Source organism: Syngnathus acus, chromosome 8 (assembly GCF_901709675.1).
Source record: "Syngnathus acus chromosome 8, fSynAcu1.2, whole genome shotgun sequence".
Taxonomy (NCBI): domain Eukaryota; kingdom Metazoa; phylum Chordata; class Actinopteri; order Syngnathiformes; family Syngnathidae; genus Syngnathus; species Syngnathus acus.
Genome location: NC_051093.1, coordinates 2889972 through 2903451, shown reverse-complemented (window position 1 = coordinate 2903451; position 13480 = coordinate 2889972). Strand labels below are relative to the sequence as shown.

General features: G+C 49.2%; 2 protein-coding genes and 1 non-coding gene across 4 annotated transcripts; 1 reads left to right on the top strand and 2 right to left on the bottom strand.

The window, feature by feature from the left end:
* Positions 1 to 415: 415 nt before the first annotated feature.
* trnag-ccc lies at positions 416 to 486 on the top strand. The gene has a single exon. It is a non-coding gene; the product is annotated as a tRNA-Gly (tRNA).
* A 235-nt stretch (positions 487 to 721) lies between these two features.
* On the bottom strand, positions 722 to 4559 carry LOC119125996. 2 transcript variants are annotated; one of them, XM_037256979.1, is made up of 8 exons: positions 4485 to 4559; positions 4218 to 4355; positions 2098 to 3908; positions 1920 to 2013; positions 1750 to 1838; positions 1553 to 1678; positions 1378 to 1471; positions 722 to 1295 (listed from the first exon to the last, which is right to left on the bottom strand). In XM_037256979.1, exons 3-6 carry the CDS (start codon positions 3904 to 3906, stop codon positions 1640 to 1642), a joined length of 2031 nt encoding a protein of 676 aa, XP_037112874.1. In that variant the 5' UTR covers positions 3907 to 3908; positions 4218 to 4355; positions 4485 to 4559; the 3' UTR covers positions 722 to 1295; positions 1378 to 1471; positions 1553 to 1639. The 2 variants fall into 2 exon arrangements, with proteins under 2 accessions (XP_037112874.1, XP_037112875.1); XM_037256980.1 differs by lacking the exon at positions 4485 to 4559 and having other exon boundaries at positions 1405 to 1471; positions 4218 to 4474.
* A 238-nt stretch (positions 4560 to 4797) lies between these two features.
* On the bottom strand, positions 4798 to 11764 carry LOC119126230 (myosin phosphatase Rho-interacting protein-like). The gene is made up of 19 exons (XM_037257366.1): positions 11546 to 11764; positions 11037 to 11114; positions 10889 to 10954; positions 10437 to 10588; positions 10273 to 10357; positions 9977 to 10203; positions 9765 to 9873; positions 9284 to 9340; positions 9150 to 9218; positions 8984 to 9073; positions 8812 to 8915; positions 8287 to 8746; positions 8111 to 8209; positions 6311 to 8029; positions 6018 to 6165; positions 5797 to 5914; positions 5566 to 5725; positions 5333 to 5425; positions 4798 to 5163 (listed from the first exon to the last, which is right to left on the bottom strand). The coding sequence occupies exons 1-19, from the start codon at positions 11657 to 11659 to the stop codon at positions 5050 to 5052; spliced, it is 4062 nt and encodes a 1353-aa protein (XP_037113261.1). The 5' UTR covers positions 11660 to 11764; the 3' UTR covers positions 4798 to 5049.
* Positions 11765 to 13480: the final 1716 nt, after the last annotated feature.

Sequence of the window (13480 nt, the reverse complement as noted above, 5' to 3'; positions counted from 1 at the left end):
ACACACACAGCTATCAACCGGACGACAAGCTTCAACCAAATTAGCATTTTTCACTTAGCTTTAAACCAATTAATGACTCAAAACGTTATTTAATCTATAATTCAGATGATTATTGTCGTGACACCTGTAAAACTGAATGTGGTTAGTATTTGAGACGTTTGCTGAGAGTGTTCAAAGTAGAGATGTGGTCAACAAGTTAAGAGAGGAGAACAAATGTGGGCAGTGACATCTAGTGGTCAACTCTTGTAATTGACAACATGTCAGCGAGGGGGAATGCCGCTAGTACATTACGAAAAAAAAAGGATGTGAATACATATATATATTTTTTCGAACGTGCTTAACATGTCACATATAAATATATTAGATGTGATACTATCATTTATATTAAGACTTATTTTCGCGAAAGGTTGTCAAAGCGCCGCTGGTGTAGTGGTATCATGCAAGATTCCCATTCTTGCGACCCGGGTTCGATTCCCGGGCGGCGCACGGTTTTGCCCAGTTTCACATTTAACTGGCACTGGGGTCCATAGCATGCTTTTAGTGACTCATTGTTTCTTGTTTATGTAGATACTTATATCTGGTTGAATCCATACTACAATATATTGACACCTTGTTAAAAAAGATCTGTGCTGCTTGTATGCATGTAGTTCCTAAAAAAATTGCAAATTTAAGATGTCGGATGTGATGAAAAGTGAAGCCTAGCCGGTACACACTGAGATTAATTCATTCTCATGTCATTTATTGGTGTGTGAGATCATAACAAAATGCAGCGAGCAAGACCTGCTTGTTCATTCAAAATAAACATGGAAGCAATTTTTACTCAAAAGTGATCTCCTGTATTTGATCTTCGAACAAGCATAAACAACAGACTTGACATCATAATGTAGTCATTTTAAATGATGGTGACGAGACTAATGATGCGTATCCAAGCAACAGCTATAACAAAAATAATACTGGACTTATGAACGGTTAAGAACGCTGGTCAATAAATTTGAATTTTTTTTTTTTTAAATCAGAGATGGAAGACAACTTTTCTAGATCATTTTTTGCACTGATTGAGAATTTGCCATCGTTATCTGGTTTTGGTAATAAAATCAATATTGCTCAAGCTTTTATGGGTTAAACTTCAAAACAAAAATCTGAAAATAGAGGAGTTCTAAAACTTGATATAAAAGTAAAAAAGTGAAGAAAATTTGCAAATCAGCATCAAACAAACGTTGAGTGATACAAAAAGGCAACTCGCATTGAAATTTGCTGTTGTATTGAAACCTTTGTCGTGCTCGTCAACGCGTCACCTGAAAAACACATGCGAAATAAATGCACACACCCAAAAATGTGACAACCGTCACAAAACTTACACTGGAGGGCAAACGGTACCGTAAAGTTTGATTGGCGCTGACGTACACAGATGTTCGGGCTGGGTTTGATGATGTCACGGGAGAGTGGGCGTGGTCAGAGAAGGCCCTGCCGCCTGAGGATGTTTGCAAAAGAAAGCAAACTTGAGAACTTTGAATTTTTTTGTGTTAGTTACCGAAGTAGTCAGATTACTTACGCGTGATGACTGCGGAGCGCCGACGTTGAGTCATGTGATTCCATATGTCAATCATGTGTCAGTGATATGAATGGTCGCCTCCGTCTGTCACCTGATGTGACGCCGCGCCGCTCGCCAACTTTTCCTCTGACGCGTCACATGCAACACTCATGTCAAAACACACGCACAAACACACACGCTCAGACAAATCAACGCACCCGTGCGTGTCCGTCATGTTGTTGTTGACACGTGGTCATGTGATGTTGTGAACAACGCAGTGACAAGTTGTCCTCGTTCAGCACGCAACCTGAAAACACACGTGCGCATGTTCACATGTAAAATACACACGTGCGCACACATCAGACAGACGCATACGCTCAGGTGGTACCTGAGGGTAGAGCGCAGGCGTAGTGAAAAGATCGTGTGCAGCCTTTGTGCGAACATCCCATAATAGCGCCTGACAGATGACACCCAGAGCAAATCTGACAGAGGGAGTAGAAGTACTGATTAGCAGAAGATGATGTCATCACAGGCAGACAAAAAAGCAAAAAGAAGACTGGACCCACCGTGTGGCTCGCCAGCTGCTCCGCCTCCCGTAGGCCGTACAAGTTTCCTCGCACCAGGAAGACTTGGCCGCTCCACACGCTGCAGTCTGAGTGGACCCAGCGCTCGTCAAGCTGGTGGGCGGCGGCGTCACCGCGTTCCAGCAACTCGGCGGGCCGGCCCGACGCGGGAAAGTACGGCCCGTGGAGGTCACCTAGCCCGTCGGCGTTGGCCTGGCGACCACACAGGCAGCACAGCGGCGTTGCGTCGCCAGCGTCCTTAAGTCGACCCAGACGGAAGCAGGATGTTTTGGGGATGACGCCAGAAGAGCGAGCAGCGTTTTGTTGTTTTTGGAGCGAGACGTCCAGCTGGTCCTGCTGGTTGACCACCGTCACGTCGTTTGGCCGCAAGCTGCCGTGCGTTCGCACTCGCACAAACGGGCAAAAGTTGTCCGACGTCTTCTTCTTCTTGGCCACTTCTTGCATGGCAGTGCACCTTAATTTGATTTGAGGCTCCGGCGGCGAGAAAAGAGACGACGGTGGACACCACGCCTTACGTTTGCGCCGTTGTCTCTTCACAGATTTTTTAGCCACCGCCGACGACTTTGAAGTTCTTTTTCCAGTGTCGGCAGATTTGTTGGTGGCGCGGCGCCGCTGAGAGTTATTTGATTTGTTGGCAGCGTGTCGTTGGCGAGTGTTATCAGGATTGTCTGGGACGTGACGTTGAAGAGCATCATCCGATTCACTAGTGTGACCTTGGCGAGACGTGTTGGCTTTGTTGGTGACGCGGCGCGGGTGGAAGCCGCCTGATTCGTTAACATGATCGGTTTCTCGTGCGTCCTCAGCTTTGTCGGCGGTGAGATGTTGATGAGCTTCATGAGATTGGTTGAGGCCCCAGGATTGGCAGGAGCTGTCTGACTCTCTGCCGGCGTGGCACCCATGAACATCGTCGTCGCTTTCCAGTGCGTAACCCGTGGCGTCGTCAGAGTTGCAGCTTTCGTAGTAAACGCCCACTGCGTCTTTTTTTGCGCTTCTCGCGAGACGGTGTCGTGTGCTCCAGGGCGACAAGGGCGTCTGCACGGAATTTGCACTGATTCGGACACTGCGCTTCCGTCCCACGGCAGCAGATTTGTCCTGAATTTTATTTGGAGGAAATGTCGGCCTCTTCCGTGTGCTCGGGACTTCGACCACGTCGCTATCGTCGCTCAACACGTCAGCGCAGGAGCGCGTGGCACCGTCGTAGACTGCGTAGTCGGTGCTGAGGTCCGCGAGTAGGACGACAGGTCTCGCGTGATGCGGTGGGATGTCCGCCGAGCTTTCAGATTCCTCCTCCATTTCCTCCTCTTCTTCTTCCTCTGATGACGAGGTGTCGCTACTCTGCAAGCTGAGCGTCTGCTGGCAGCATCCCGGCAAGGATGGGGCGGGCGACAGTGGCTCCACTATGCGCCGCACGCCATCCGCCACGAAGGAGGCGCAGAGCAATGGTTCTTTGGAGGCCGCCAGCAGAACGATGACGTCTGAGCCACTGTCGCTGTCGTCCTCGCAGCTGGCACCCGCCTGGTAGAAGCCGGGACACCACAGGTCGCCATCGCGGTACACGCCCTGAGGGAGCCCGGCGCTCACATGGCTAGGCGCCACACCGTCCTCCCGTTCGTAGCTTCCGGTACCATATGAGGAATCCAGACACGAGCCGGTCGGACATCTGTGGTACCACTCAGGCTTGGTGGGAAGGTCAGAGGCAGGGGTGCGCTGGTTTCGGGTCCGGGACGGTGCGGAGAAGCTCTTGGATAGGTCGACGGCCATGACGGAAGGCTCAGACGGGAGCGCCTCCATTGCTGAAACACGAATTTGATTACAGTTTAATATGGTCATACAGACAATAGCAGCTCCAATAGACCGTAATTTTCTTTGATCAAAATAGCAACATTGATGAGCAGCTTCAAGCAATTGTCTGTTTTTTTCCTCTAGTTAGTTTCTCGTTTTATACGTTTTCATACACAATTTTAATTCTATGTTAATGTTATTTACAGTACGAGCTAAGAATTTAATATGGTCAAAACCAAACAGCGACGTTACTTTACACGTAACCCTCATTAAAAAGTAATATTTTATTTTTGAACAAATGACGAAGTGGACTTTCTTACCAGCAGCTGTGGTGCAGAGGTTCCGGCCGGGTCCCGGGCCAGGCTCTCCACGCTGACTAACCTCTTCCGCCGGCTTCAGCAGGCCCACCAACCAGCCCACACCATGCTAGTTGCTTAGCATGCTAACTGGCCGGACAGCTAGCATAGCGCGTACACGTAGTCAATGTTTTTTTTTTGTCATCACAACGAAAAGCCGCGTACAAGACATGCGGTAAACGGGTAATATTAATCAAATCTGAATAATACGGTGTTGTAATGGGTACTCACTATTTAAAGATGATGATGATGATGTTGTTGTTGTGACAAAAGCTGTCATCACGTCGTCATTCAAACAAATACAACAAAACCGGAAGACGTAGTGTTGTTTCCAAAGTAAGAGTAAAGGAACAAGGCGATTGACGATTGCGTATAAACCTCAAAATAACCTCTGAGCATAGAATGTAGTTTTACAGTCCTAACTCTAAAATATTTCATGGATATTTTGTTTTAAAATACTAATGTGGAAATACTTGACAGTCATCCCAGGATGCTTTTTTTATTGAGTCAACAAACAGTTCACTTTTTTGTCTTTATTGTGAAACACAAGGAAATAATAAATATGCGACTCAAATAAAATAATAAATATGAAATTTCCTTATGTGTTCAAGTGACTTTTCCAAGCAGAATTGACATAATAATAAGCAAGAAATATTTACACCACGGCCAAAATGTACAAAACAACACTACTAACCTTCAAGAATTGCCTGAGAAAAAAATGATATACAGAGATAATTTATATGCTACATGAGAGGCTTCAGCAGAATTTCCGACCTGCTTCTTCCTGTGTCGTTCGTTATTCGTCACTCCAATTAACTCGGATCTGTTGTGTGGCCAGCAGGTTGTCCTGCAGGGCGGCGACCTGTCGCCTCATGCTCTGGAGCTCGCTTTCCTTTACACGCAGCAGGAGCTGCAAGCACACCTTCATTTACTCATTCCTTTCGCCCCAAATAATATTTTTTCCCTTATAGTGGACCAAGATATCCTACATTTTCCCTAAAAATGTCTTTACAGTATAGTAATGCATTGTGAACTATATTTATTCAGTATATAGGATGGTTCCCATTTAGTCTACTCACCTCCATCTTGTAAATGTTGTCGTCCTGATTTACAGGAAGTACATCCCGTTCAATCAGTCGACTCACCTCGGCTGCCAGGTGAGTGCTCAGCTCCTGTAAGACGACATATCAAAATAATGCTCCTCCCACGGGGTAGAGACCGAATTCTTCCGCCAAAAATGAAAGTCTGCAGATATTTGACAATATTGTTTCTCCACCAATCATTTTAGGTCAATTTCTTTGCAGTTTAGTACCTGGTTTTGGTCCATCAGGTCTTGCTTCTCCTGCTGCTGCTGACTCAGCGTTTTCTTCAGCTCATCCAGTTCCTGAGTCATGTGACCAATCTCCACACACTTGAGGGTGAACCCATAGGAGAGATCCTCCAGCTCCCGCTGACAGGACGCCAGCTCCTCACTGCGGGTATGCAAACACACTGGTTGATGCGGAACACGCTAACATGCTAACAGGCTGCTGTTGGCGGGTACCTGTGGAGCTTGTAGACTTCTTCCATGAGCGCATTGCCTGTCACATTGAGCGTTTGAGATCTCCTCTGCACTTCTTTGTCCAGCTCGACGCGGTGAGCGCGCTCGATGGCCTCGATGGCTGACCCCGACAAACAGCAAATTGATGACTCATCATTTTCCATGTTTTGACCAGCCGCTTCCCATTGTCGACACACGCACGCACACACGAGGGAGCATCTCACCGGTTGCCGTGGCGACCGCCTCCTCGTTCAGTATCCTGTCTCTCTCGGCCAGGAGGCAGTCAACTTTCTGAAGGTGTCGCTGCTGCAGCTCCTCGGCCACCTTCACGTGACACGCTTCCATGGCGGCCAACCCACGCTCGCACTCCACCTGATGAAAAAAATGTTGAAGTTATACATAAAGACCAAAGCAACCGAAGTTACCAGACATCAATAATGACGCAAAAATTCTTTGTAAACATAGACAATTTAGAATCTTCAATGAAGCTCCTTGAAGGTGTTTTGTGGGCCCCTACCTTCAAGTTGCGCATCTCCTCGTCATGTCGCCTCTGATCTGAGCTCAGTTTCTGTCTGTTGACTGACAGCTCCTCCTCCAGATGACTCACACGATCCATCAGCGCAGTCACTCGACCCGCATCCTGGTGTCTTGCCACTTCCTGGCCTCCTTCTTCTTCTTGTTCTTCTTGCGCTTCCTGTTGCGTCTGGCAGCCGGCGTCGACGCTAGCAACTCGCTTCTCAGCGTGGGAAAGTCGCCTTTGCAGTTGGGCATTTTCTTCCAGCAGGCGGTCGCACTTGCTGGTCATGTGACAGCAGAAGGCCGCCTCGGTGGAGAAGAGGAAGGTGGCCCGCAAATGCTCGGCCGTCATCCCGACTTTGTCCCGCGTGTCGGAGGACACCACGTTGATCCAGGACGAGAAGATCTGGACGATCAGCCCCAAAAATTCCACACCGCTGTTGTCCAGCACGTTGGGTTGCTCGCCATCCGCCGATGTCCCGCCGCTTTCTGATGCGTTGGAACGTTGAGCATTCCCTAGAACTTGCTGAATGTTCTCCTTGAGTTTCCCATCCAAAACGGCGGGGCTGTCATCTTCCCTGAGAAGGTTCCGCCCCAACATCAATATTTGATTTTCCAGACTTTTCTGGGGTGCCACGTCACTGAGAAGCTCCTCATCTTGTTCCTGTGAGTGGGAAGCGTTGGCGTTGACGCCATCCATCAGCTCGCTGCAAAGCTCCTCCAGTTTCAGCTGGCGGGAAGCGGACGGATGCCCTGCCTCCTTCTCCGCCTCCAGTCTATCAACAACATCCAAGAACCTGTCCAGAACCTTCCACCTGAGCAAGCTCCACTTCAGCATCTGCTGCGTTCTGGCGTCTGCGGGAGCGGGCCTAGGAAAGTCGGCTTTGTTTTGTCCATGGAGCTTCCCTGCTTCCTTCAGGGCTCGGTTCTCGGCCTGGAGCCGCCTGCAGCTGAGCTCCGATTGGTGGAGATTCCGCTCAAGCTCCGTCAGCTTGGCCTCGGTGGCTTGGAAGCATCGCAGTAGGAAGCCCTCGGCCTTTCCCACGCTTGTGACCCCGTCATTAGCCACGGCAGCCTCCTGGTCCTCCTCTCGCTGCCGCAGGAGTATCTCGGCGTCCCCCAGCCTGTCCTCCAGGGAGGTGATACGGGTCTGTGCCTCCATGAGCCGCTGGTCCTTCTCCAGAAGTTCCCGCTCCAGGTCCTCCGTCTTTTTAGGACACCTGAGACTGAGCTCTTCCTTGAGACGTTGGATCTCACGGTCGGCCTCGCTCAGCTGGTTGAGCATTTCTTGATTGCGCTGGTTGAGGGCTTCCTTCTGACCGCTCAGGATCTCCACTTCCTGAAAGAGCTTTCTCGCTTCTGGCTGGTCGCCGCCCGCCTCGGCCACGCCGTTCATCGCTATACACCGACAATCCCCTTCGGAGTCCGGACACAGCGGACCGTCCGTGCCGGGAAGCTCACTTTGGTCACACGTGAAATCCATGTCCAGAGCTTCGTTTGGAGATTCAGGGTCAGTCTGAAGGTCTGAGCTGTCTGACACCGTGAAGGCCAAGCTCTCGCACCAGACGGGAACCAAATGCTCGTCCTTCTCGCCGGGCCACGTTGCGGGCGTGTCGTCGACAAGATGCCGGCGCTCGTGAATTCTGCTTTCTGGGATTCCAACCACCGGACTTTCACCCAGAGAGTGAACATCATCTCCGGATGTGTGAACACATTCCGACTTTGGCAAAGACAAGAGAGGAGGAAACGTGACTTGACGCAGTCATAATGTTTGGTCGAGAAGATGAACGTCAGCGTTTACCGTTGCCCTGGCGTGATAAAAAGTCCACATGGTCAGGCAAGCTTCCAGCTCCAGTCGGCTGCGCTCTGACAATTCCAGTTGACACTTGAGATCCTCAAACTTGCAACATACAAATAACTAAATTAGCTACTTTGTTATCGTGAGTTAGTAAGCATGCTAGCCAGTCGTGTACTGACCGCCTTTTTGTAGTCGGGCGAGGCGTCGGCGTTGTTGTTGTCGTCGTCGATGTGGAGGATCTTGGCATTGCGCAGAGAGTTCTTCATCTCCACCTGCTTCCAACAAGCCTCCATTTCATCCTTCAGGCTGCCGGCGGCGGCCGCCGCATCGCCCATCACCTCTCGGCCAGGAGGCAAACCCAGGATGCTCTCGTAGCGCCTCCTCCGGGCCTCCCTTCTCTTCTTCTTCTCCAGCTCGCCGTACAGCGGAGGAGGCGGGGCCGGAGACCGATCGACATCCGTCGATCTCCCGGGAGGCCGAAAGTCGGTCCAGTCAAAAGTCTTGTAGCGACCTTCCCGCCTTCGCTCCAGAACGCTCCGGGGCTTGGAACGCCGATCTGACTCCGACCAATCAGGAGCCACGTCCGGTTTGACCAAAGATTCTGGGTTCGGACTGAGGACCACCACTGAGCGAGACAAACTGCAACACGTGTCACATGATTAGCGACCAGTCGTTTCACCCTACAAAAGTCATAAACAAGTTACCCAGTGACATCAGGAGCAGTGTGCACATTTTTCATGAGTGCTTGGATCCAGTTCCGACGTATTCCCGCCGTCATGGCCGACAGCGTGAAGATTCTTTTCGGAGTCTGCAACATGTTGAGAGAAGCGTAAAAGTTTACGTTTGGGAAGAAGAAGAAAAAATTAAGTGTCTTACGTGAATCTGGAGGCCATAGTTCTTGTGGACCTGCTGCTCGGTCACTTTGAAGCACTCGCTCAGGTCCACTTCGCCTTCCTGCTCCGAAGCCTGGCGGCAGGAATGAAAACGTTACGGCACAAAAACGAGAAGCAAAATAACCCAGAAAAGCTGCGTTTCGACAAACCTCCTCAGCCACTGCGTCTTTGTAAAAGTTGAGGCAGTCAGCAGACAGGACGAACCAGTACTTCCTCCACTAGAGAGCGACAAATACAAAGTTGACACACTCCAGTGCTTGAACAAGAAAAGATTTTTGTTCACCTGAGCGTCGTCGTCCAGCTTGACCAGCCAACCTTTTTTGAAGTTTAACAAATCGGGCTGCAAAAAAGACACATTTGATGAAATCAATTACAATGTTGTCGTGATTTCAAGTAAAGTGGAACAGTTGGTTGCATTTGCGTTCGGGTGCTCAGCAGTGAGGATTAGCCCACCACTGAGCATCACGGGGGGGGGGGACATTGCTCCACTGGATCACTGCACCGAGCACTGGAAGCTTTTTGGAGATTGTAATCCAAAAAGCTGTCCAGAGCCGGTCCAGAAAATGCTGACACGCACTCAGGTCTCGATCAAAGCGGCATCCAGCCAGAAGCTGTACAGATGCCAATAGCTGCCATCTGACAAGTGTGCGACAGAGCCAATGGGGATGCAGTGTTTGGTCACATGACTTCCACTACAGAACTCGTGGACAGCATTCATGTTTATTTGAAAAAAGGGCTGATTAAAGTCATCTGCAAGCGTTTACCTCTCGCTCTGAGGTGCGGGCGTCACTCCTGGACGAGTACATTCTCACTTCCTGCTCTTGCCCGGACGCCTCGCCACTCATCGAGAGCTTCCCCGCTGCAAAGTCGCAGCTGCAAAGCGTGACGAGCATCAACATTGATTGATTGATTGATTGATTGATTGATTGATTGATTGATTGATTGATTTCAGAGCAAGAACTGGATTGGTAGTCACCTTAGGTTGTTAGCACAAGTTTGGATGGACTTGGTCTCCGGCTCAGTCAGATCTCCGCATGGATGCAAACTTTGGACTTGGACTTCACCTGTTGCGAGGGCGTGGCCCCCTGTGACATTCCAGACCGGGATCTTCTCAACCTGTTGGTCTTCCTGATGTTGGCCATCTGCAAGCACTAGCGCTTGAAAAGTGGGGCCTGGGGCGGCCATCTTGGCCGGTGACGGAGCCTGTCAGAGAATAAGAGTGCTTAAGTTGAAGACGCTGACGTGACCAAGTTGAGAATTTTCATTTCGTACCTGCACGCAGATGATGTCCACTTTGCGCTTCTTCTTGACATTGTTGCCGTTGGCCTGCACGAAGGCAGCTAGCTGATCACGCCACCTGGCAGGAGAGCCCAAGCATGAGAACAGAAAAAGGCCGGAGAAGACAGGAAGTGAGCGGAGCGTCATCGCGCACGTACCCGCTGATGGTGTCCTTGTTGTCGGCACGAACAAAGACTTGCCGACGCGCGGTGACGATGCACAAGGCGTTCTTCTGGCCCGTGCGCACTTCAGCATCCAACACGGCCGTGCACGCATTCATGTCTAGTGTGCCCTGAGGTAAGGTGCTGGGCTGGTGGACAGAAAACAAACCTCACACTTCATTCATTAAAAAAAAAGGACAGATTCAGATCAACACAAAAATAAAACCACCTAGAAATGTTTACTTGCATCTCTGATGAAAACATTTTGTAAAAAATGTAGAGCAGATAATATTGTATGACTTAATATCTGAATTAACATTTGAGGGGGTTGTAAAGGTTAAAGCGGGGAGGAGGAGAAGGAGGGGGTGCATGTGCATTAGCATTGGGACTAATCCTAAATCCCCTGTGAAACATCTGGAGCAACATGGCCGCCCGCCCGCCCGCCTCACCAGCTCATCCAGTGCGAAGGTCACAACGCCGTCTTCATACAGGACGAAGAAACGACGCTGCCATTTCTGCTGGAGCAAAAGGAGGTTCCGGGGTGGGTCAGAAAAAAATCATCTTCATCATCACAGTGTTAAGACGGCACCGCCTTACCCGTGATCTGTGCGGAGTCTTGTCAAAGACAGCCCCCTCAGGTGCCAAACACAGCCAGCCGGCGTACAGCGCCTTGGCCTGCACAAGGATTCAATATTTTGCAAGTTAACATGTTAGCTTAGCTCAAGCGCTCCAGTTTTAATGTGGCCGCTTTGCAAAATGAATCACCCATCGCATCGGGAAACTACTTTTGGGTCCTATGTAGGATCCTTCCTAATGATTCTGAATAGCACCAGCCGTGATCCAATAGTTTCGGTTCTTAGATATGAAACTCAAAAGAAGTCCAAGGTGCTATTATCACCTCAAAAAAACATCAATGAAGCTTAATTGTGCCATATTAAACTAGGAGGTGCTTGGTAGCACCTGTGAAGAACATTTCCATATTAGAAGAGGACATCACGTGACTCGGCTTGAAGGAAGCGATGCAGCATTAGCTCAATAAAGCGAACATTAATTAGCAAGTGATGAGTCGAAGGCTTTCAAAATACAACATTTGGTTTTGTCCTTACGTGCTCCGTTCGTGGGCGCGCGGGCAGGTGCAGCTCGCGTGACTTGAAGCAGTTCTGACACTTGCTTTTGTTGAAAAAGTTCGCCTGAAACCTCTCGCACGGGTCGTTCGACATCTTTTTCTTCTTTTTTTTGTTGTTGTTGTGGGTGTTGCTACTGCCCTCCTCTCTTCGCTGTCTTGCGCTCTGTTCGTCTCTCGTGTCCTCCGCTCGTTATCGCTCGCACGTTAGTTGACTGTCTACGTCACGAGCGTAACGTCACGGTCGTGACGTCACCACACGATTAAAAACTCACAAAATAGTGCTTGGACTCGAATGACTGCTTGTAACAGAAATATATTGAAATGAACAGAGATGGAGTAATTTTGCCACCAAAGACTACACGTCAGGAAAACTTGTGAGGAATTTCGGAGCCACTCGATGGCGCTGTTGCTCTAGAAAGCCAAGGCTTCATTGAACAGCTGCCATTATTTTTTAACACGATAAATGAAAAATAGTACATCGGGTTCACTACATGATATCAGTTGTCCTCTGCGGGACATTTTCAACTATTTGACCACCACCTGAAATTCCCAAAATAGCATTACTTTCATATATCGTTTTTTAGCCATCACTAATTAAACACGTGTCACCAGTTTCTAAGCAGAAAGTGTCGGAAAACAACATTTTGTGACGTGAAACAAGCACAAAAGTGACTTTGACGCCAATATTCTTTGCTTTTGTGACACCTAAAACTATAATACAGCAAAAGCAAGACTGAGAAAGGGCTTTTGATGGAAAATAATAATTTGTATAAAAAAGAAGCAAATCTGATTATCATAGTCTCTGCTTTGACTTTTAAATGTACATGTTTGGACTGTCCAGGGATTTTGGAGGCCATTGGAGGACCTCAGGGGACGGTGGAGTGTCTCCTGCGCTTCCATTTCAAAGGGAAAGTTTGGAAACCCGATCAGGGCTCGCTGGTTTCTAAATCAACAAAGTTGCGTTGATATTGAGGAGCAGCTCTGCTAAGGGACAACAAAGCCGCTCGTCCGTCTTATCTCGGTCAACATCCGTCACGGCTGCGGAGTCCTCAAGTCTGAGAGTTCCAAAACCTCGGATGGGAATCTGTCTGAGCCTTCCCCATCCTTCAAACCTTAAGCTTAATGAGTCCACTTTTTGTCCTTGCTATTAAGACAATATAGACTAAACTGGCTGTTACATGTTTTTTTTAGTCAGGTTACGCGAATTTATGTGAAAACTACTTTTTGTTTGGCTTCTTGGAGTTGAAAAAGCGTGAGCAGGCCCGCCATCTGATTGATGGCGGCAAGGTCGGATCAAACACGCTGAGCGAGAATTCCTTGGCAACCCCCCCCCCGACACCCAAATCTGAAATAGGTTTTCACCTCCATGTTGATATGACGCCAACGCAGGCTGCTTTTTGGAAAGAATTCTCCCATTTTCTCAACAACTGCCCTGAATGTTTTGATTTCTTCTTCTGTCTTAAAACACACTTAAAGGTGCACTAGCACCACCAACTGATAGGAAAACACTCCCTAAAAATTGCAAAAGGCATGGATGACCGTAGCACCTCCGCAATTTGAGCCAGGGACGAGTCGCAGATGTCTGGAGATGCTTCCTCCTGGAACGCGCGTCCAGTTTTCGGCCTTCGCAACCTGCAGAAGGCGTAAAAAGTTGCCACGCTTCCTGATCTTTTACAAACGGCGGCTGACATCAAAGCGGGCCGTGACCTCGCATACCAGCCCGAGTTCCCATTAACGAGCTCTGGACATCAAACGGCAGGATAGCCCGCCATCCGAGCCCGCCGCCCGAAAGCGCTAGAATTTACGGCAGACAAAAAATGTCCGCCATCGTTTGAACGTAGACGATGTTTGAAAACATTCCAATTAGGCGGCGTGTGGGAGAGCGCCGCGAGCTGGCACGCCGCCAGACTGCAAG

What these genes read in the sequence shown, in the direction of transcription:
- LOC119125996 (XM_037256979.1), bottom strand. Translation starts at nt 3,906, where the DNA reads ATGGAGGCGCTCCCGTCTGAGCCTTCCGTCATGGCCGTCGACCTATCC. An exon ending in CGCCTGCGCTCTACCCTCAG is followed by an intron (nt 1,839 to 1,919) that starts GTACCACCTGAG and finishes GTGTGTTTTCAG; the next exon opens with GTTGCGTGCTGAACGAGGAC. An exon ending in AACATGACGGACACGCACGG is followed by an intron (nt 1,679 to 1,749) that starts GTGCGTTGATTT and finishes GTGACGCGTCAG; the next exon opens with AGGAAAAGTTGGCGAGCGGC.
- LOC119126230 (XM_037257366.1), bottom strand. Translation starts at nt 11,659, where the DNA reads ATGTCGAACGACCCGTGCGAGAGGTTTCAGGCGAACTTTTTCAACAAA. An exon ending in ACTGCTCCTGATGTCACTGG is followed by an intron (nt 8,747 to 8,811) that starts GTAACTTGTTTA and finishes CACGTGTTGCAG; the next exon opens with TTTGTCTCGCTCAGTGGTGG. An exon ending in GAAGTCTACAAGCTCCACAG is followed by an intron (nt 5,726 to 5,796) that starts GTACCCGCCAAC and finishes GCATACCCGCAG; the next exon opens with TGAGGAGCTGGCGTCCTGTC.